Genomic DNA, 24,738 nt, shown 5'->3' with positions numbered 1-24,738 from the left:
GAATATAAATAATACGGTGCACTCCACCACATACTGTAGTTTTTGGAATGGGTTTACACTCATTTTCTACATTTATATATATATATATATATATATATATATATATATATATATATATATATATATATATATATATATAAACTGTAAATGTTACAAAAGGTTATTCAATGACTACAGTACCAAATTGCATGTTGGTGTAAATAACTTCATATATCTGGTTATAGGTCATTATTTTAAAAAAAATACCCAAAGCTGCATGCAGATAAGACCATAGCACAAGAACACGTCCGATATGTTGGTTTTATTGCATTTTTGTAACAAAAAATAATCCTGAACTTATTCCCTTTCTTAAGCAATCTTTACATTCAATCATAACAAAGGGCACTAATTACAAACATAAGAACAATAGTTGAAATGTGAAAATGTACAGAGATTTAGACAGACAAAGATATTTTAAAAGCCTTCCTGGATTTTACAATGAAGATTTAAAATCCCTCTCAAATTGTTAACTTTATACAGTAAGCAGTGGAAACACCATCCATTACCAACATAGTGTAATTATTAAAATAAAAGCTACAACTTAAATTATTTATTGTTAATTAAATACTACTAAAATGAATGCTACAAAGTAAACAAGACAGTGAACACAACTTGTGGTGATACATGCTCAATTAGGCTTCTTTTGTATTTCGTGTATTAGCTGTTTTTTTTTGTTTTTTTTAAACAACAAAAGAAGGCAAACCTATTTTGCCAGAATTTGGAGCCAACGTCAACACAAATGATTTGGACTGGCAAAGTAAAGCCTTGAAAACTGAAGCTGTTAAACATGTTACAGCCTTCTCTTTAATTAATGGAGATTCAGCAGGGACTGTCATTAATGTAACTCATTAAATATAGTACAAAAAACCCTTCTGGTTATAAGCGAGACTGACAGAATTAAAACATTCAGAAATGAATTGGTTCTGTATCACAAAAGACCTCTGGTTACACTGGCATAAAGGGACATCCATGCTGTGGATAAATCAACACAAAAGCCGAATAAATACTGTATATCACACCACTTTCACCAAGCTGAATGTTCCTAGTGAAGGGAAAGCAATGTTATTTCAAAGTAGACAGTTGTATGTTAAACTGTACACAACTCATTCAATTATATTTAGACAGAAAAACAAAAAGCTAGATCAAATGCATGAAAAAAAAAGTTTCAACATATTTTTGTTAGAATATTTATACTGAACTTAAGAAATAAAATAATATCACACAACTACTAAACCATGGTGCACAGAACTAATTTCCTGACATTGCTCCATGAAAAACACAAGGGCATTTTTTTAAGTATGTTAAAAATGCACTTCCAGTTTATTATACTCAAGGACTTACACAGCACACCTACAACATTGTATTGCCTAAATAAGCTACAAGTACTAGCTTCCCAAATGTGTGTGTGTGTGTGTGTGTGTGTGTGTGTGTGTGTGTGTGTGTGTGTGTATATATATATATATATATATATATATATATATATATATATATATATATATATATATATATATTATCCTGTTTAGCTGTATTTAATGCAACCTAAATAGCTATATTGACATAGTTTGAGTTTCTGTATTCATTAACCATGCCTTCCCAGGCAGTAATGTAAAACAAATGTGTTATCTTTGGAACAATTTGAACAATTACTGTGTTTGCAAGGCAGGCCAGTCCAAATATGACATAAGCTCCTAAAATATGTGGGCTCTTCATTTAAAAAGTGTGTGGAATCTGTAATTTGAATTGATTCATTTGATACCTAGAGCAGCTGCTTCGTAATTGTGTGGTACTGGGAATAATCCATTTTTGGATCAAATACAGTAGAATTTGATGTAGAAATAAAAGCTTTTCGAATATTTTCTAAATTAACACGCCAGACCCCCACATTGTTAAACTGTAAGCAGACTGGCTCCATAAACATCTGTGGTCCAAGGACAAATAACTGAAAACCTCAATTAAGGCGTCACTGGGAAATCTTTAGATTTTAAAATTTCAATGACAACATGCGCATTGTTTAACCACAATGTGCTTCATGATGCTTTAAATTCAGCATTTTATATTAAACCACCTATAACTTCAAAATGCTCACATTATGTTTTGCAGATCTATGTTTCAGCAATAAACCAGAGAGATTAAAATGGACAGCTATGTAAATACCCCCAGTGTGCCAGCGTCTCTGCAGCCAGTTACCATAATTCTGCTTTGATGTTTACTACCTCAAGGTCTTAAGGCACACAATGAATTGTGAAGGATTCCACTTGGTATTCAAACTTTATTTACTGAATCATCTCATGCCATTTGTTTGCCTTACACTTAACCCTGTGTTAAACAGTTTATTACACTATTTTGACATGTGTTGCTGATTAAGATACAAACTCCAGAGTGTTATTAGAGTGCTTAGACTCATTTCCCTATGTAAACTGCATACATATTGGGACCCCTCAATGAAATAATCAGCTATTTGTTATAGTATAACTAGACATATGCTACGCTGCTTGGTCTGTGGCTAAGATCTCATTTTAAAAATGAACACCAGCTGAACTGGCTTCATTGATTATCTTGCAAAACAGGGGGACTTAAATGTCCTACATTCATGCTACAAATACACAAAAGGACACTAAAGAAAACATTCAGCCGAGATGATGCAAGTTTAACAACAGGTTTAACTCAAGCACAGCAAGTTGTGTACACATTTGCAATGCAGCACAATAGCAAAGTCTGTTTGCCAGGGGTAAATAAGGCCATCTGAACAGGTTAAATGTCACATAGACTTCTCATTGCTTGTGCTTTCATCGCGGTGGTTTGGTGTTGCAAACACAATCACATTGCTCGTGGTGTTCCAGGTGAATTTCAGCCAGCGTCATGCTCTTAGGTCGGCTCTTTCTCCTGAAATAACCTGGTTCTGGAGCAAATTTCAGCACCTAGACAAAACAAGAGAGCATGGCATTAGATGAAGTCGCAGAATAAAACAGCGTCTGCATAAAGTAATAAACATGGTAATGGAAAATAGTGTTCTGAAAGAATTCTGCAAAAGGATTACGCTTTGTTAAATCAGCTGGTTAATTGCTGGTCAAGATTCAGTGTTCTTTCAATATTGGGGTTTAGTTAATCCGAAAAGTGATGATCAGAATGTTTTTTCTTTGTTTCTTAATTATTTTGTTCACAGACTCCTGCCCAGTGCCATCTGAAGTTGCTGCAGCAGCTGTGATACTGTTGAGGAAGGAACCGTTGTTTATTTCCATTCATTTATCAGGACTCAAAACCCTGCCTGTAAAGCAGAGCAGAATGCAAAAGATACACAGGAAGAAAATAAAAAAAAAAAAACATCTGTTTATTAGTGATAAAAAACAGTGTTTTTTTTCATCACCTTTTTTTCTACAATATTTTAAATACCCAATTTGAATGTTGTTTCACCATTGCATTTACCAAACAGGAAGACTGAATATCAAAAGGCAACCTCAGTTGACAATCCTTTTTTCACCTGCTGGACGAGCTGACCGTATGACCAGCAGTGGTAACGGTGTGCGATGATGGGAACAATCCCCATTCCATTCTCCACCCAAACCAACGTACGAGTAATACACAAGTACAAAGCTTATTATTCATACTTGTTTGTAAGGCACTACCAATTCAGCCTTGCCCACATGTATGCTAAAAATACACAATAGCACTTCAAACTATGACATTTACAGTTATAGCCCCACCCCTTTCTGAGTAAAATCTAATTACGAGTATGAAGGCCCCAGTATGTGAATAATGAATTTTAGCTCCACTGCACACCCCAACTAAATTGACTACCTTCCTTGAAGAGGAGTAGCACATTTTACAGTTTTCATGCTGGCCTACTGAAAACATTCCTATTGTTCAGCAATAATCCAACTGCACAATCATTCATTTTTTACATGAAAATACATTCAGAATTGTTTCAACAATTACCTTATCGAGTGCTCGAAATTTTAAAAAAATGGCCCCTGAAGCATTTTTGAGATCATATTCTTGAAGAAAGAATGTATTGGTTTAGCAGTTGGCAGGTGTATAATTTCCTTCAGGTTTGCCATGCTGTGCTGTAAATCCACAAAAATAACACCCTTGGTTTCAATTTGAACAGCTCAGAGCCAACACAAACATGTGGCTGACTAAATTCACTTTGGCTCGTCATGGAATGGACTAATGAAATTATTAGGCATTAAGCATTTAGTCAGAACAGTGAGAAACCTATTAGCATTCTAATTGCAAAAGGTACCCACAATAAAATGATATCTAGAGTTATTTCCAAAAAATAATAGTTTAACTCAATACGGTATTTGCAAGTGGAAAGCCAGGCTCACCATTGCCCTGACAGCCCACGCTTTTAGTAGATATGCATTATATACTGAATTTTTCAAATAATCTAATCATTGTGCAAAATCGAGGGCAAGAAAACGAAACACAGTCTTTCAATACCAAATTCGCATCAGTACCGGTATCGACCAATCAGAATCTATAACACAAGAACGGAAGGTGTTTCCCAACATTTTGTTTTTACATCCTGTTAAAGAAAACCTGGTTTGACATAAAATCATATTATTATTCGCAAGATGCTTACTGAGAATTGCAAAGGCAAGCCAAATACTTTTACTGTTGCCAGATATAGTTACAGCTCTGCATTATTTCATCATCTAGTTTAGTTATCTTCTTCACCAGAGGGAGGGAACATTTGCAGGCTGGATTTAAAGCCAGGTTACAAAGGCTGAAAGATAGCAAACTAATCCACTGAAGCTCCCCGATCCCTTGGTTTGCAGATCATTTGAAATCTTTTTGTGATGACTTGAGATATGGGATCTGAACAGGAACTGCCATCCAAGGGGCTGGGCTGTTTTTCAGTGCACGCGAGTTGAAAGGGAAACTGCTTGGCTGAGCTTGGCTTATTTTAATCCGGTATGAGTCAGTTTAAGCTAGTTAGGAATGCTGAGATAATATTATAGTTATAGACTGAAGGACAGCTTGGGGATTTTCCCAGTGTTTTATAATGAGAAACATGAACAGGCTATATGTGCAATACTGATAAGAGAGGAAAATGAATGGGCAGACGCATTCCCAGACAAGACAGGAAAGAAATGTTTGAACAGAATGGAAATTGGATGGCTTTTTCTTGCCGGCTTGTGACTCTAATCTTCAAAGTGCTTAGCCAGGCTTGTACATTGCAGTGGCCACAAGTATCATTTAGACAGAAGCAGTACAAGTAATAAATAATGTCTTTCAGCTTCCCTTAACTGTAAATTATGCTATGTAAAAAAAGTTAAGTAGGCAAAAAAAAAAAAAAAAAAAAATTGACCAGTGACTGCAGAGGTGGCTGGTAAGATATTAAAAAGCTAAAACTATCAGTAGACAAACATTTCTGCTAACTCAGCTGTGTAAGAAGATATAAAAGGACTGCCTGGTCTTAAAAGGAATGTACTTTTGGGAATAGGAACATGGGCTAAATCCAAATTAACAACAACTACAGCAATGCATCCCCAACTAGTTAGATTGTAGGCTGATAAAATTGGTGTTAGCGTTTTTGCAGGCTTGGTTATTTCTCACTTTATTTATCTGTACAGTAGTGGGGCAATAAAAGCTAAACTCAGTGGAAACATAACCTGCTTTTCAATTCCTAATGTTCTGCTGTAAACTCCATTGAGATGCCTTGTGTCCAATACAAAACAAATAAGAATAAAATATGCTTGTTTCAGTCAAATAACCTTGGACTACAAGCAATTTACTATGCCAAAATACAGAAAAATACTAAATGCCAAATCACTCTTGTACTGTACCTGAAACTAGCTGAAAGAATCAGGACTGTGGATATTCTTCCTTAGCTACTGCCTACCAAGACCAGCTCCTGGATTAACAGCATTAGCTGGCTTAACTAAAATGATGCAGGACATCACAAAATCCCCCCATGGGAAAAACTGACCTCTCCACTACCGCACAAGATTACCCCAAGCCAAAACAATGTGAATGCAGTATCCTGAACCTTCTTATCAGTATTTTAAGACTCTAGGCAGGCTTGACCTTGCAAATCCAGACTGGAGAGGGTTAACTGACCAAGGTATAGAGATCTGCAGGCATTAAGCTTGCTTACTTTCCACACCCTGAGGACAGTATAATATGGTAGGAAGAGCAGCATACCTCGTAAAGCTTCATAGCTGTTTTAGCTGCTGTGCAGGTGCATGTTCTCCAATGCTCTGTGCCGCAGGCGCAGTTTCCGCCGCATCGCTGTACCAGGAGGCAACGTGGAAAGAAAACGGCGTTTGTCAACTTCAGCTCCTCCCTCAAATTTACAGAGTAGTTCCGGGGCGTGCAGCTGTAGCGTTTCACATCTTCGTTCAGCCTGTCCAAATCAACTGGAAAGCAAACAATCAGAATGTAAGAGAGTCACCACAATGCGGCTTAAATGAGACAGGCATTTAGTGATAAGATACCTCTGTTTGGGTTGGGGGTCGTGATGTCTGTTAGTTGGTTTGGGTAACACCAGTAACAGATTTGAAGGGAGTAAAATAATATCTTACATGACATTTACACTGCATTACAAAAACATAACTGGATATATTATATTTGGGTTTCACTTTAAAATAGTGGCTGCACATTCCTATGAATTCCAGTGGTGATCCATATCTTTACAACAACAATCATCACAAAATAAAAATCTAAACATTTGTTATTCAGATGTTACGCCTATATAGTCCAATGAAACTTGATTGGAATTCATTCATATGTGTGGCCATTATTTTAAAGTGTTGCCTAAAAAAAAAACTGAAGTTACATAAAGGCTTTTTATAAGAGAATAGCAAGCGAAAAAATGTTACATAAATTACTTAACATAATGTAATATACACATACACACATGTATTTTGCAGAAACATATTATATAGCTATGCATCAATTATACTGTAGCATTTTTCATATGCATGCAATTTGAGTTCTTCAAAGCGTACAATCAGAACTATTTTAAACGTTTTGTTTATAAACCTGAATAGTCCTTCTTGTTTTGCATCAAAAGTAGGCTATTGAAGGGTCAATTGCAGCGTACAAATGATTTAGTTCACGTCAAACAGACTAAAATGCAGACTAGAAAATCCTGTAGATCTGTACTAACGTAATCCTGATTGCAGCGCACCAAACAGATGACTCTGGTAATTGGTTTAACTGATCAGAAGAAGTGGAATAACTCAGAACGATAATGAGGACTAACCTACTGCTCTGGCCAAACGTTTTGCATCATCCTATAGAATTAACAAATGTTACTTCACATAGTGGAATGAAACCTGCTATATAATGTTACGGTAACATATCGAATTACAGCTTTGTGGTTTCCTTATACTTAACAAAAAACTGACACAAATTGAAAAATGTGACATTTCAAAATCTAACATGAAATACTGCGCTACTATTATGGCTTCTGGTAGACTTTTGGAATAAAGGATATACTAATCATTTCAGGGGAAAAATGCAGCTGTTTCTGCAAAATATTTTAAGCAGGAAATGCCTAGGACGAGCAAGCATACTAAGCTATTCTTATCGTTCACAGTGCTAAATTAATCCACTTGAACAGGATCGTCATGAATCTGATTTGGTACGCTGCCATCAGGATCTTGTTTAGTCTGATTGATCCACCTGTGATGATGATCTTCTGGTACGCTGCTATCGGGATTAGCGGGTGCACTAACTTTAGTCCAATCCAAGTCTTTAAGGACTGCCGTAAACCAGGTTGTTATTGTTTTTGATTTGATGGCGTGTCGTGTTGACTGACAATACAATAAAAAGCAGCTCACGTTTACAACAACGGTACTGAAATGTACCAATGTAGGCGTACAACGGGAAAAAAAGGTAATGAGACCAGCATGTTTATTTTTTGCGAAAAGTAACTGCAATATTATTACTCCCATCAAAAACTGAATGTGTTATATTACCTTGTTAATGACAAAAGTAATATTATTTCAGTAATGCATTACTGAAGTAATGAGTTACTCTATCTATCTATCTATCTATCTATCTATCCGTGGTACTGTCAAAAGTTGTCCACAGATGAGTAAAAATATGCTTATACTATGCAAAGAAAAATAAAGCTGCAGGCTATGAATCAGTGAAGCAATTGATCAGTCTTACATCACTTCTTATGCAACTGCTGTGGGGTCTCATTTCAGTTTAAGCTTGCTGACAGAGAGATGACACGATGACAGCACAGATAACCCAGGGCATCACTGATGTGTCAGCAGATGATATAGCGTTGCTGCGAAATTCAAGCCTGAGTTTTCCTAGATAGAGGTCGAGTATGTGCATAGTGAGTGATCCTAATTTGAGATGATTCCTGAAAACAAAAACTATCAATTGCTTATAATGGTTTTTTTTTATTATTCCACTATACTGGTCAAAACCATTCTACTAAACATCGGATTAAAAGCCTATCCCTTTGTAAGTTGTAATTGTATTTATTTATTTGTACACCATACATGGTAAGAGTACAAGTCTATTCCTGAATTTCACTTTAAGTAAAAGTGATACCAAATAAAGACGGAAAAAAATGCCAAGGATATGGTCAGTTCATAACAAAAACAGGGCACTAATGTGTACCATTAGCTTCCAGTCATAGGTTATGTGAATCTCACATTTTCTATTTTATGTTACATATGTTGTTTATTCTTTAAAATCACCAATAAAAGATTTGTTTTTTATTTAATGAATATATAAAAAAGGTAAATGCTGATGCTGGTAACATTTCTGCCTGGCTGGTCAGCAAGAATTTCCAATTAGAGCTCCGGTGAACACTCTGCATTAAGAATCACAGCTGCTCTTCAATCACAGCGGCTTAGAGGCAACTTAAGAGAACTTGGGAAAGCTATTGCAGTTTTAACATGTTTATTCAGAAAACGCTGAGGCTGTAAAGAGGCAGAGGGGAACTATTATTTTAAATTAACCCTGTTACACTGCCTTCTATTTGTGGGGAAAATAAGCATTTACTGTATGTAGTTGAAGGGCCCAGAATGTTTTCCTAAGTGTTTCATAGTATAGTTTTACTATGAATTCTGTAGGGCCACAAACCTTAATAAATTGCATTATTTGTAGTATGTTTTGTGGTGTCTGTGTGTATTTTTGTAATCCTTTTGTATTCCATAGCACAATACACACTACTTTTTGTCTGATCTGCTAGACGACCTTGATTCTGAACTAGATCAATAAAGGGAATTAAATCTGTCTGCTATGGACAAGAAAGACAGCTAATCAAGGGTCAAAATATTACAGTAGCAAAAAATATCAATATCTCGATTACACAGATATGTAGGTCTGTTTATTCAAGGTTCAGGTTCACAGCAGTGGGTGAGCTTGATCTGCCCTGAATAGTGTTGCGGGATTCACCTAGTGTATTCTCTTGCTTCAGACTGTGATAGATGTATGGTGGTGTTCCAAGTTCCCATGAGCTAGCTGTGCTGTCTGTTATTGTTTAGTAATCGCAGACAAGATGCCACCAATACCCCCTTTACTATGTTTAGTAGGTCTGTATTAACCAACAGACACTTCCCATTTAAATTTGTAATTTTAAAATGTTCATACAGTAACTAAGGTTGTTATGTAGACATGTTATTAAAGCTGATCACTGTAAATGCATGTGTTTTATTAGATGCATTAACAAAACCAATCACATGAATTAAATACCACTTAGACCTAGGAATAATACATGTTCACTATATACTGGTTGCAAGACTATTGGTTACTTTTATTGAGATCAGCATGTATATCTTGATCCCTGCATAATCTCTTTGGTTTACAGGATCTGCTTGGCTGGACAGAACTGCGCAGCTCTGTAACGATCTATGCCAGTGGTTCTTAAACTTTTTGGACCACGCCCCCTTCCTCTTGTCATACATGCCACTGGCTTCTCTGCATGTTACTGCTGTTGTGTTCTTTTATTTTTGCACGAACCAGCCACCGAGCCATTGCAATAAGAGCAAACATAACACTGTAAATTACAGTTCAGCGATTGTGTCCAACGCTTATTAGTCTACACACCACGTAGTAAGCCGATAAACAACGTACATCACCAGATGGCAGCGAACTTCGTCCAAGAATATACAAGCTTAAAAAAAAGGTACCAGTCAGATGCACAGTGTCATCTAGAAACATTATACATTTTTAAAATGTGCACGGTAATTAAAAAAAAAAAAAATCCGGAACCTTCTCGCACCCCCTGGGATAGATTCTGCCACCCACCCTGTGAGGGGCGCGCCCCCCAGTTTGAGAACCACTGATCTATACTAATAAAACTGCACAAATACGAAGATTTCAAATACAAAGATGCTTGAACTAGTTGTCCTAGGCAAGTCTCTCTGACAAGAGAAAACTTCCTGTAAATGCGAAATTGTTCATAATGAAGAAAAGAAGGGTACGTATAACCAAACTAGTGTTGGCTTTCTATTGTTTCAGTCAGTAAAAGCCCCCTTACTTTTCTGTTTTCGTTCGTGGTGATAGGTTCTGGGTCTGTGGTGCGCGGTGTCGCTGTAAAGACTAGCCAGGTCGTCCTGCCAGCTCTCTGGGTTGAGATGTTTTAGTAGATCCTCTACTGTATCAAAGGCAGCGATCGTCTGGTCCAAAGCAGCAGCAGTCAGAGGCGACTCGGTTACTGAAGAAGAAAACACAGCTGGTCCCTGGAATTTCAAATAAAAATACATTTTAAAAATCCATATATTCAACTGGTTTATCCCATCTTCAATATCCACGATGCATTACTTTTGTTCTAAAAGGATAAGATATTTTTTTATTACTTTTATGACTTCTCTGCACACTTTATGCAGATATTTTTCTTTGTTACTCAAGGCGAGACTGTCTTTGCTGGTCCAGTATTCTAGGATTTCTTTTAAATCATGTAAATTCTTCTATCTCAGGACAGTTATCATCATTTCTCAACATTTAAATCTGGAATTAATTTTTTAGATGGCATAATACACATTGCTTGATGATTGCTGCCCTCTGTGCATGCAAGGCGACATATTACCATTTGTTTTCCAAAAAATGTGTTACATAACAGGCATCAACCTATTAATACAACATGTCTTTTCTTTTTTTTTTTTTTTTTTTTTTTTTGCTGAAAAAACACAATTGATACAGTATATAAAACCGTGTTTACATGTAGGAATTGTTCTGTTTGTGCAAGCTGTGAATGTAGTTCCATATTCATTGTTTAAATCCACGCTTCACCAACAGGAAGAGCCAGACGTTTGAAGATAGTGAATTTAGCTTTTACATTTGAAGCTTATCTTTTGACATTGTTCTTGTTTAGATGTTTCATTAATGACTTGGCAAAACAGATTTGACTTGAAGCTAAATTTCAATTACATTACAGGTCTGTTGGAAATGTTGTGCTCTTTTAGTGGATACTATTTTCTGTTTCTCTGAATACAGCCAAACAGTTTATAGTTTTGATAGCTCTAAAATCGAATTATTGCACACTATCATTACGGTACTCTAATGTTATCAGTTAAACTTGCTTTAATGATGGGCAATTACCTTTCTGGTTCTAATGAGTTAATGTTGCATAACTTAACGGCTGACATTTTTTTTTGAAGGGGAGCTAGCCGATTCTTGTAATTAAAAAAGGAAGGTATTTATTTATAAAATATTCAGCATTTATCTTGACATTAGTCAATTCATTTGTCATGGATGGGGTAGCGAATTACTTACTGAGACTGAGACAGTGACTGCCTCCCAATTAGTTTCTGATGCTGCAGGCAAGTCATCCTGAGAAAGGAAAAAAAAAGGTCACAAACAGCTTGGGTCATTTATATGAAAGGAGGCCATTGGAGCTCTTTAAAAGAATCCAGTAGCCAATCAACTTTGATCGCTGTCTGGTCCCTCAATAATGTAAAACCATCTGTAACCGTTATTATAAAGTCAATCAATCAGGTCCTCTGTGGATTGGTCATTATCCTTCGGTAGACGCTTTCAGAAAGCTAATGAAACATCAGAACATAGACTATTTTTTAAATTACAATGTAAATATCAAACAGCCTAAAGAATCCAGATTAAAAAATGTATTCAAAAAAGATCCTGATATACAAAACCATAACCGACCTGGTCCTGATGCTCGGGGAACTAACTGTCGGACATTAAAGCTTAAACAGTTTATCCCAAATAAAAACAGACACCGTTTCCCAATGAATAGGTTTAGGGCATGTAATGTGGGTGTGGACGTGTTCATGGATAATTGCACACAAGTGATAAATTGATTCATGTGTTGCCCAAATTGTTTATTGGTGTAGTACTAGTAGTCTCCATTGTAATGGGGTCCTGTGAGATAGGCCCGAGTGATAACACAACTGTTCAATGTGTTCGCCAGCAGAATGTAAACTGTCTGTTTTTTCAGTTCACTCCAATTGTTGTATAAATGCAGCCCTGTCCATTGCAATTCTGGTTATTTCACTGAACATCTTAGCTTTTCATTATTTAATGGACCGTTTCTTTGCACTACTACATTTCTGAAGAAAGCAGCAAAAGTTTTCAGTCTGGGGGGGGGGGGGGGGGGGGGGGGGGTGTTCAGTTTTTTTCAGTCTTATCACTTAACCAAGCAAAGGAGTAGAGACTAATGTTTTCTGAAAAATCATCACCAGAAGCTGTAATAACCAACAGTTGTTAATTCATTTAACTTCATGTCTGCTATTGATAAAAATGGAAACACATTTTAAATTTAAATTTTTATTTAAGTATCCACTGATATCTGTAGTTGCTGGCGACAATAAGCTAAATGTGCCTTTCAATGAGGTAATATTATTTTACAAATAAACCTATACATTATGGCACATATTCTATAGGCAAGCCTTCATTAAAAAGCTAATGCAAAATTAATTGGGTGGTACAGCAAAAGCTAATCCTTCTTCAACATATTGTTTCCATATCACAGCCTAAGAGATGCTGCAGTGTGTGCTTGTTGCTATGGCACTGCCTGTAAATCTTGTCCAAATGTATCAGTTCAATTTGTTTTTATCTGCAAGATATTTAGATTATGAAATTGTTCTCCTCCTGAGCCAGATATTCTTCAAAAAATGGGAAAAGATGTGTTGAGGGTGAAAAACTTATTTAGAGAAGGATGAGAATGACATTAGTGTTTAACCCCTACATCTCTGCAAAATAATTGGGAGTGAAAATGGCACAAACGCTTATTACAACAGGTTATAAAATGTTTCTTGCAGTACCAGTAGCAAACAACGCTTTAAAATATACTTCATAAGAAAACACTTGGCGAGTTACTTCCCTGCCAATATTTAGTCATCATTTTGAGCAACTAAATTAACACTGGAACATGAACATTTGATCATGCTTTATTTCTATTTGACAATAAAATAGTTACAAACATTTTCCTTCTTTCTTGAGGCATTTGGGCCACAACTCCCTTAAGACCGCAAACTTGGCCACATTAAAGTCGTTCAGACGCCAGGAACAATTCTGAACGCATTCCAGTGACAGCAGTCAATAATTGTGAATGATCTTTACATTGTACTACCAAACTATTTATGATCACGTTATAAAATGGTGCTTGTATGGGCAACATGATGGAATTGAGTATAACAGTCTGCTGTTATAGTATAACAGAACTGAAATATTACTACTTATACTATTGTCTATTGTCTCCTGCCAGGGTCCAGATGCTTTCTGAGATTTCTATGATGCCAACTGTATAATACAACATGTGTTATCCACCTATACCAGAGGGCAAATCAAACGGTTTTGGTGATATTTTCAGAATCCAGAGTGATTTTTTGTTCCAGATTAATGTACTGGTCTACTGTTTTACACCAAATGAATATTGCTTCATTCCATGGTAGGTTATTTTGCAGAACATTTTTATTTGGGCTATCATGGTAACCCACAAACTATTTAAAGAAAATAAAACCAGGTTGAACAATCTGATTTTTGATTGGATTAAGACTGATACACTCACAGTAATACATCAATTTGGTTAATTGAGGTACAAAGTACAGTGCTTACATTTGAACATACATGTTCACTTCCAATTCTAGTAGAACAAAACAACCCAGACCTAACCCTTATTCCCTCATTTAAAAATATTTTACTGCCTGGAAGTGCAGGTGGTCAGTGCTGACACATGCTTCTTCGAGTGTAGATATTTTAAGACAGTGAGTGGTAGGGATGTTTAACCCAATATCAGAAAATTCCTTTCACCATCACATTCAAAAACCCAAACAGCTGGTAGCTCCTCTTAAGATAAACGTCTGCCTATTGCCTGCCAAATGCCTCTATCTCATAGACAGAAGGAATGCAGCTCATTCTTTTGACTTTCAACTTGTTGAAACATGTCTGTTCCTAGTTCACCAAAAACAAAACCCACTCGAGGACACAAAAGGCTGCTAACATTTAGAAGTCTGGAAGAATATAACACATTCAAAGCGTTATTGATTAATTTTAATTTGAATAGCACTTTTTAAAATAATTTTAATACTTTAATGTTTTTATATTATATATATATATATATATATATATATATATATATATATATATATATATATATATATATATATATATATATATATATATATATATATATATATATAGTACACCTTTATACCACTTTCTCTCTGGTCTACTGGTGTATATCTTCAAACCCCCTGTAGTTCATTTCATGTAGTCTCAGCAAAAGCTTTTGAAATGTTGTGCTTCATTAGCCAGCTTGAAGTCAGACAGAAGTATCAAAGTTTATCTAACCAAAGGCTACAGTACAGAGATTCTGGAAGTTGATGCTTGACTTCACAACATGCCTGTGCAATGTGGGAGTGTGAACAGCCAACAACAATAACGTTACAACACCGGTACTATTTGTGGTTTAACATCATCAAATTAAAAATAAAAACCTTAATCCAATTTGAGGGTTTTTGACTAGACCAGATTAAGCAGTAAATTAAAACCAATGTATGCCACATCCAACTGTTTTAAAACCTCAATAAAAAAAAAAGTATGTCGTGCATACAAAATTAGAGCTATCTGTATCAACCATTTGCGCATGTCAAATGTATGTGAAATACTGACCGTCAGTTCCATATACCACCATATTCTGATAATATCAACAACCTGTCCTTAGGAAATGTAATCAAAAGTGGTTCTCTAGAAATATTATAAAGTAAGGGTGCTGGGGCTCCCAAGTGGTGCATCCAGTAAAGGCGCTCCATGCAGAGTGCAGGACGTGACCCATAGCCTGGAGGTCGCAGGCTCCAATCCAGGTCATTGCCTACCATGACCGGGGGTTCCTAGGGGGCGGCACACAATTTGCCAAGTGCCATCCAGGTAGGGAGGGATTAGGTCGGCAGGGCAATCCATGGTTCACCGCGCACCAGAGACCCCTGTGGCTGATAGGACCGCTCTGCGGGTCTGCAGTGGAGCCATTCAGATCTGTGTTGTCCTCCGGCACTGTGGATCCGAAGTGCAAAAATGATGGATTTGCAGGAACGGGTTTCACAGGACACATGTTTCAGCCTCCGTTTCCCGAGTCACCAGGGGGTTGCAGCGGTGAACCAGGATAAAAATAATAATTGAGCATTACCAGGGTAAAAACCACTGGCAACAACCAAATAAAAAATACAAAAAGTAAGGGTGACATACAGACAGATATACAGATTGACACACATGGTGACTCGCTGTACCTTTACAGAAATCATGCTGTACAATACACTGTCAAGTTGCCATTATACAGTGCAGATCCATGAAGAACAAATAGGACACAAATATACAGGATATAATATAACAATGAACTGCTATTTTTAAAGTGCAATATAAAACTAATAGTAAGAGCAATATTTCTCAGAAAGAGACTGTGTGACTGATTTCCTCAGTGTATTGTGTCACAGGTAGCAGTTGTCATCTTAGCCCTTGACAATAAACATATGTGTACAGGAAATTCAGCTTTCCAGTATAATAAAATATGAAGTTAACATTTGAATGCACATTCAATAAGTCTGCATTGGTGCCTGTCCTTGTTTAAATTAAATGCACAACAACTACAAAGTCTGTACAGTACATCCATATTTCTTGGTTTAAATTAAATGCACAACAACTACAAAGTCTGTGCAGTACATCCATATTTCTTGGTTCAAGTCCGATATCAATTTGACACTACTCTTAATTTTCTGATTCTGATTATTGAAGTGTACAAATTTACAATAGCAGGGAATTCTGTAACATGAAAACAGTTCATTTAGTTTATTAAAGTAATCTGTAACACAGCCATCTCAAACTTGAATATCATGTAGCTCATGCTGTGTTAGAGAACTGGGGTTCAAAAGGAACTAAAAGCACTGCACTATTATAATGTATGCAATACCCTTTGCTCTTCAAATAAGCAAGGCATACTCAGAAATGATTACATTAGATTAATTTGCTATATAGACTTACCAAACAGTGACAAAGCCTTCCCTTTACAATATTTCAGTATCTATGACTGGAAAATGTTGAAGAGTATTTGTAATTCAGGCAGTTTTTTTTTTTTTTTTTAAACTCAGTTATGTTTCACCACAAGACCACAGAATTTGACACTGATGGGAGGTATGACATGGGCTAAAGCAGACATTTTTGTAACTAAGCCAAGCATTAACTAAACGCCATATTCTGTCAGTGGGTGAAGTACAGAAAAAATGTCCTAGTCTTCCAACCCTGCTCTAACAAGCACCAAACCCACTGAACACATGCTGCCCAGCAGCTGTGAAGGGTGACCTTTTTAACACATCATCTCTTCCTAAATGAGTTATAATGCATGATTATGTGTGCATTCAAATGACATATTACTCAGCTGTTGGGAACAATTCTGCAGCTGAATCAGTGCATTCAATCTATCTGTGGTCCAAGGGAATATGTATTTGCAGTCCCTATCTGCTCCAGTTACTCACTCAACAACCTTGCCCTGCTTTAAATCATTGAGCTTAAAAAGGACATTGAAACGATATGTTCAATTATCCCTTCTAAAACTTTACCACAGCAAATCTACTTCACCTTACAATGTTGCATCCAATATAGGGTGAATTAGTTTTTTTTTTTTTTATATAACATCTACTTTGTTGTTGTAAGATGAATGTTCTATACTATATTTACATTATGATTATCAGTGCATTACAATAATCAGGGATTAGCAAGAACAATTGTTTCTGGATTGGTAAGTATTTGCCCAGCTGCCAATAGAACTGGCATTTATTTTAAAATATGTACTTTAAAAGCTGGCTTTTAACCCTTCAGTTGCCTACAATTTGACCCTGTCCTTGCTAGTGAACATATGAAAAAAAAATAAAGTTTTCAACATAGGTGGTACTATTATTCCTGAGAAAAACTTCAATTGACCTCTTTTTAGGACCACGGCTTTACTAACAGGCTTTACTGTTTGAATAGGCGTCATTGTATGGTGAGTAGGAAACCATGCTTCAGAAAAAGTCAACTAGTAATGAATTGCTTAACAAAAGGTCAGTACAATGACTTTTTAAGCTTACAGAATCAGGGTTTCATTTTACCTACCTAAATACCCTAACTTACAGTAGATTTAACAGAAGTGTTCCTTTTGTCATCTTACCTTTTTTTCCTCTCTCTGGCAATTAATATTCCTTCATACCATAAAAAAAGATGTTTTTGTGTGCTTGGTATTCCATAAGAGTCAATGCTTCTCTGTGGCTGGACTGAGACTTCTACTCCCTCCAGATGTACCATGCTTAAAAAGCCCATTTCCAAAATCTGACATCACGGTCACAGAGAACTAATGTTGCTTTGCTCACTGATTAATGAAAAGTATTGATTTTATCAGATTTTTCATAATACAAAACATTACCGCTGTCAAATATTACACATGCGGCTCATCAATCACACATTACAACCATGCTGGATCACGTCACCCACGCGAAGCCTGCAATCACAAGATATAATGCCAAGGACTCTACCGTGTGTACTGTCTTCACTTACCACAAGCGAGTAATGCAATTTAAATCCAGGTTTGGCAACAAAATAGTCATCAGATTTAAAGGTGATTTTTATCTTGTTAGTTTTTGAAGTGATTCTAGGAGGAAGTTCTTTGTGTCCACACCATCTCCCCCTGATAACTGTGCTGGTTTCAGATACATCCTCTACCTCCACAAAGTCATATCTGCAAACAGAAAAATACACACAGTTGAATAGAGTAATAGAGATTTACTCTGGAACCGCACTCACAGAAACTGCCAGTGAAACTTTGAAAGGAAAAGGGGAAAGACAGTCTAGCACAGTGGTGGTATTTAGCTAACAATGAAAGTGAGTTTTAACACAACATAACAAAAAAGATTTGGTCCTTCATATGACGATTTCACGGATCATATCTGAAGAGGGCTTTACTTACCGACAGATATCATTTTCCGGTTCTTCCAGGCCAAAGTGGCTGTCAAAGTCAAGCTGTATCCGAGTGTTTTCGGGAGAGAACAATTTCCATGTCAGTAGAAGGTTCCTTGGGTAGCTATTGGGAAAGCGAGGACTCTGGATGTAGCCATTCTCGGAGACTATGATGGTATCTTCTTTCCGGTATAAGTCTGTGAGGTGATTGCTGTCTGTTAGTGGTCACAACTTGTATAAGTTAGTGTGTTTAATCATTGGAACAAAATACAATAAAATAAAAATAAATAAAAACATGCACATTATAACAAACGGGGCATTCTCACCTGTTGAGGCAAGTTACATGATTAGTTCAAGCAGTGTTATGATTTTACATTTGGACTTCAAATATGGTTAATGATTCTTATGTCAATAAAAACAAATAATAACAATACTGTATATTGATGCAAATCTCCTCAGAATAAATCATAGGTCTGCTATAGTCCTTGTTGTACCAGGGTACCACAGCATTACGTTAGGCACTATAGCACCAGTTCAGTCATTTATATTTTATTTCAGACCTATTTGTTTTGTTTGTTTATTGGTACCTGATTCTCCGTTTACTATTTTCCCCAAAAGGTCCAAGTGAGTAACAACTGAATTATATAATCTCCACAACTCCACAAAGGATATCAGAGAGCTACCACATGGTTATGTGGTTGCATACAGCAGTGGTTCCAAACCCCGGTCCTGGGGACCAACTATATCTGCTGGTTTTCATTCCAACTGAGCTCTCAATTACTTAACTAGACCCTTAGTTGAATGGATAATTTGCTTAACTGGACCTTTGTAATTGTTTTCAGCTCTTAACAGTTGCATATTTCAAGTTAGCTATAACCGTTTATAAGAAACTTGAACTCTGCAACTGTTTAAGAGCTGGAAACAATTAAAAAGGTCTAATTAAGTGAATGATAGTTAAGTAATTGAGAGCTCAGTTAGAATGAAACCAGCAGACACAGGGGGTCCCCAGGACTGGGATTGGGAACCACTGGCATGGAGTACTGAGACGCCATAGTAAATGTGCCTCGTTCAAATTCCATTTTTTATATTAAAAAAAACACAGTATGTGTCTTTATGAAGTGGTCCCTATTCCTACATCTTTAAATCACACGCTGTGATTAATTTGGTATTAGATATTAAGTAACAGGACTGACATACCGGTACACAATTTACTAATATGCAACATATATTGGTTTTCTACCTGAGATAGAAATTATACATGGCTGCCACATTGAAAAGATGTCCAGTTATTGTGACTGATTCCAAGCTGATACTGAATAGAGTATACAGCTCTGGTCAAAGGTTTTGCAACAACTAGAATTTTAGAATTGAGGCATAAGTAAAAGTGTGTGTGTGTATATATATATATATATATATATATATATATATATATATATATATATATATATATATATATATATAATTTAGATATTTTATTTAACATCATGCAATCAAAGAAACTACAAAATTATATTGCAAAAGTCTACCAGAAGCCATAATAGCAGCACAGTATTTCATGTTAGATTTAGAAATGTCAAGTTTTTAAATTATTGTCAGTTTTTTTTTATTTATTTATTTATTAATTATATGGAAAACTACAAAGCGGTATGTAATTCAATATGTTAACATAATATTATTCAGCAGGTTTCATTCGACTTTATGAACCCAAATTAGTTAATTCTATAGGGTGATGCAAAACTTTTGGCCAGAACTGTGTGTACTGATCATCTTTTAAAAGAGATGACTGGTTACTGGGGTGAGAAGATTTTTAAACACCTTTGTTGGAATTTGGCCAGGAATACTGGATTACATGAATGCTTTATTATAGCTACATTCCTCTTACTTGTTTGATAAATGATTATGTGTGTTCTGTTTAATTCTCCGTTGAGGTTTCTGCTTTTATCACTATTTGCAAGCAAATCTCTTCCAGCTAAAAACCAACCAACCAAACAGTGGCTTCTGAAGACACCTCATGGCTGATGTGAAAGTGTGGAAGCATATTAATGTGACGAAGCCCACTGGTGAAGCAGTGTGCATTGAAGCCTCAGCAACAGTGATACGCTTCCTCATCTCACTTCAGTAAATCAGCCTTAATGAGTGTTTCCGTTTGATTTCTGGAAGAGTTAGTAAGTATTTAACAGCGTGTTCAATTTAAAGGAAAATGTAAATGGTAGACGTAAACAGTCTTTATAGGCAGTTCTGAAAAACACGTTCACTTGATAGCAGTAGCTATGATTTTCACACAGGGCCTAGATGGGTCATACTACATAAACAAATCAAGAAATCATGCTGCCTTTTTTTTTTTTAAATGGTAGTTTTTGATTATTCATGTCAGTCACCCAAAACACTCTAAACAGGATGCATCAGTGGGTCTATACTTAGATATGACTGAGCATCAATTGAGGAAGCCCCATGAGCACACTAAAATTGTTTGAGTTTTACAGGACCATCCTTTATTTGATGTGCACTGTATCTATGGCAATTTTCTTGAATGTAGTTCAGTGATGAACGGGAGCTCTTAAGGCCTTTGCAAATGGATTCTTGTAAAAAAAAAGTCTCTCTGTTCCATGTAGCTGTCTCTCTCTGTTTCTGTCTGTTCAGCCAGATTAAAATATGTATAACATGATATGATATATAATATAATATAAATAACAATTTGACAATTCTGAGTGTCATAGCTGAACATTAGTTATCAGTTGAATTCAACTTAAATAGCTTATGCATTATGGATGCATGAAAATACTAGAAACTTCTAAAACAAAATACCTGCAAGCCGCTAAAATGAAAAACCGGTTGATCACTTTGCTTTACATTAAAGTCAAAGTGGTACTGATTATACAGCTGTCAAGACAAGAATTCAAGGTCACTGTCACCTAGACTCTGATGCCTATAAAACTATAAGCATGACCCACAATCATTTGTACATACAGACTACCATACAAGCAATTCCACAATATCGCCATCCCAAGGAATGCTAATCTCCTGCAGGGGATACATATTCTGCCACCTCTTCTGCTGCACCGGAATCTCATGTGTTGTATTCTTGATATTTCAGTCATGTAGACATTCTTAAGCTTCTGACAGAGCACTTTTGTAAATTTGAACTGCTTAGCAAAGCTGAAAATCTACAAGCAACGGTTGCAATCTGCGTCCTTCCAGTTCTATATCTCTATGTCATTTGAAGATTACAAGAATACCACAACTACCACAAATAATTGGGATGTTTGCTTAATACGATCTTACATTCTAAATATGTGCAATTGTTCAAATATTTCCATTTTTAACTAGGGCAGCATGGAGCCAGCTGATTCTGTATCTTAGAACAGGGTTTATCAACCTTTTTAGCATTTTTATTTTTTTTACATATCGCTACAGTGATCAGTATGAATCACATAGCACAAATCAACCAAGCACAGTGAAGTATTTGCCAGAATTCCAGAACATCTTATCCTGGTTACAGATGTCACCCTATGCACAGAACACCATAATTCCAACAAACGCAAAGCTTGTACCTTTTGTAAAATGGATCATCCTATAAACTTCACTATTTTTCTTTACATTTTGATGAAGTGGACACTAGTTTCTCTGAAGAAAATATTACTAAAATCACTATAATTTTTTTAAAAACACACGTTTCTCCAGCTCTTCTTTTGTTTTTAATAAATAGGCTGTCATTAGCAGTGGATCAACACACAGAGGTTCAACAAAGGCAAATCCAATTTCCAGGTAACTTTCTTCATATTTCAAAACTTTTTGTTTTTAGACGATGAGGCACCTGCACAATCCCTCTCTTTTTTGACACACCACAAACCCGATTTGCTTTACATACTGAACAAGGGTACACTGCATCAGGAACAGAACTGTCACTTCAACATAAAATCCCCTGTGATGGGTCTCTGCTTTATAGTGTGGTCTTCCAGACTAAATAAATACCAGTATCATGGGTAGAAGAAGAAGAAGAAGAAGAAGAAGAAGAAGAAGGTGTTTCTGCTTCCAATTCACTGTTCACTATTATAATGAAAAGAATAGTCATTTTCCTATGAGGGTTCATTGGATTTTAGTTGAAGGTCCTTAGGAGGTTTAACCAATGGGAGAGTCAAAGATCTGCCCCTTGTTATACAGGTATCCAATCATGAGTGAGCTGAGGTGGGACATAATTGGACGTTCAATCAATGGGAAAGTCTAAAATATGCCTGGTTTTACAACTGCCCAATCATCAGTGAGCAGTCGGGACATAAGTATGTTAGTATAGGGTGTAAGTAAAGGATACATTTCACACGATATTGCTTATTATGGAGACAGTTATGGAGAATTATATTGAGAACTTTGAAGTAATACTTCAAATTGCTTTTTACAAATTAAAAAAAAATGTCATAAGACAACGGAGACATTGCAGTCGATTTGGTTACAAATCAATTTTCATGAACTTTCTCAGTAAAAATGGAGGCCTACACCATAAATACCTGAAAGCACCAATTCTTCAAACAGAGGTAATTCTGTGGAATTACCATCTTCTGACAGCATTAGAATGACCTTCTCACTACAACAGCATGTTAAGCAATTACTTGTCAATAGCCACAGTATTCTCAGGTACAGGTCACAAGATTCCCAACAGCTTAATCTCTCTCTCTCTTTGCCTCAGGTTCTGCTAGATTCAGAAGTACAAGAAAGGAGTACAACAAGTATGTAGCTATGTAAACAACCGACGTTCTGTGAAAATGTGTTACATTTACTAAAATAAAAATAATAATACAAATGCTTTTAAAAAGACCAAATTCCCTTTTTTTTTTAGATTCTATTTTTTTTTTTTTGTATTACTATACAGGACAGTCTCTATGATATCGTTACCTTTATTAAAAATGTGTACACATGCATTATTGATAACTCATTAGTTAATGTCCATAAATTAACCACCAATTTTAAATATATATATATATATATATATATATTATATATATATATATATATATAATATATATATATATACTTCCCTATATATATATATTAGTTTAACCGTCCCCTTTCCAGGAATCCATCATGTGCAATGGCATAATAGAACGATTTTCAGCAATAATTTAAACCCATAAGTCATGAAATACAAGGCTTACATTAGATCAAGTTAAGGCAAGAAAGCAGAAAAGGCATGGAAAATTAATGAGATTCTTTATTCAAAAAAATAGGTGAATCGGATAATGTACTACAAAATTATATAGTACTGCATATAGTTTGTTGTTGATGGAAACTTTTTTTTCTAATGAAATGACTCAATTAAATTATTCACAGTATGCAAGCTTATTACATTAGGCACAATTTTTATACAAGTAGAACAACCTCTTATAATAATGGCCTTTTCTGCATTGCATCTAATTGGAGCCAATTACACTAGACTGCAAATTGAATGATAATACGGTCTCAATGGCGCTAGAGCAGGTCAACCAGAAGGCACCCTTGTGGCCACATTACAAGAGGTATGGCGTGCCTTACTGTTCTGCAATGTGACTGGAAAACAGAATCCAGCAACTGTTTATAAGGGTTCACTGGGGTGATATCTTCCATTTTCTTTTAAAAGCTATTTAGGAAATAACATGGTGGCCCAAAGGCAAAGCCCTAGGCCAGGGTTGTTATTGCTATTATAGGTTGGTTTAACTACTACTACTAATAATAATAGTAATAATAATAATAATAATAATAATAATAATAATAATAATAAATAATAACAACACAATCTTGTTTGAAACATTACATGACATCATTATTAACTATATTCAATTAGCTATACTTCCTTAGGCCTACATACTGCAATATCATTATTACAAAACAAAAGCGAACAGATGAACTGTTTTGTTTTACTACAATTCATTTCTAATTGCACATTCAATCTGAGCAGCCAACAGGCAGCCAAAACTACAAAATGCTACGTCAATGAGACTAATACATTAGCTCTTCCAGAACAGAATCCCTGTCTGTCCTGGCACACTATCGATTCCATCTGGCTGGAATAACAGTACAGGATTGTTGAAACGGATTCTACATTACTCAGTGTTGTCAGCAATCTGGGCCATCTACTGTACTTTCAAACAAGACCGTTGCAGGTATTCAAAAGTCTGCACATTAAGTTACCCAAAGCAAGGAGGGTTTATAGAAACCTGCAAATATGAAGTCGCTATACCTCAAATGGTTTCTAATATATAACAATGTGGTGGCGGCAGCTGTACAAAATACTTACCACGAAAGTCAATTTTTCTGTACGATACCCTGATTGACTTAACCAGTTTGAGCCTAGCACGTGAACACAAGCATGTGCTTTAA

General features: G+C 35.9%; 1 protein-coding gene across 2 annotated transcripts in view; it reads right to left on the bottom strand.

Annotated features, from left to right (window-relative positions):
* Nucleotides 1-286: 286 nt before the first annotated feature.
* Nucleotides 287-24,738, bottom strand: part of pdgfd (platelet derived growth factor d) — a 47,646-nt gene continuing 23,194 nt past the window's right edge. The window contains exons 2-7 of one of the 2 annotated variants that reach the window (XM_041258574.1): nucleotides 18,401-18,605; nucleotides 17,992-18,172; nucleotides 11,731-11,787; nucleotides 10,496-10,697; nucleotides 6,187-6,401; nucleotides 287-2,957 (exon numbers count right to left, since the gene is read on the bottom strand). In XM_041258574.1, coding sequence (XP_041114508.1) covers nucleotides 2,826-2,957; nucleotides 6,187-6,401; nucleotides 10,496-10,697; nucleotides 11,731-11,787; nucleotides 17,992-18,172; nucleotides 18,401-18,605 — 992 coding nt within the window. In that variant the 3' untranslated portion in view covers nucleotides 287-2,825. The remainder of the gene's footprint in view (nucleotides 2,958-6,186; nucleotides 6,402-10,495; nucleotides 10,698-11,730; nucleotides 11,788-17,991; nucleotides 18,173-18,400; nucleotides 18,606-24,738) is intronic. The other variant, XM_041258575.1, reaches the window with a different exon arrangement.

This window comes from Polyodon spathula, chromosome 9 (assembly GCF_017654505.1).
Source record: "Polyodon spathula isolate WHYD16114869_AA chromosome 9, ASM1765450v1, whole genome shotgun sequence".
Lineage (NCBI taxonomy): Eukaryota > Metazoa > Chordata > Actinopteri > Acipenseriformes > Polyodontidae > Polyodon > Polyodon spathula.
This window is presented reverse-complemented; position numbering and strand designations above follow the sequence as displayed.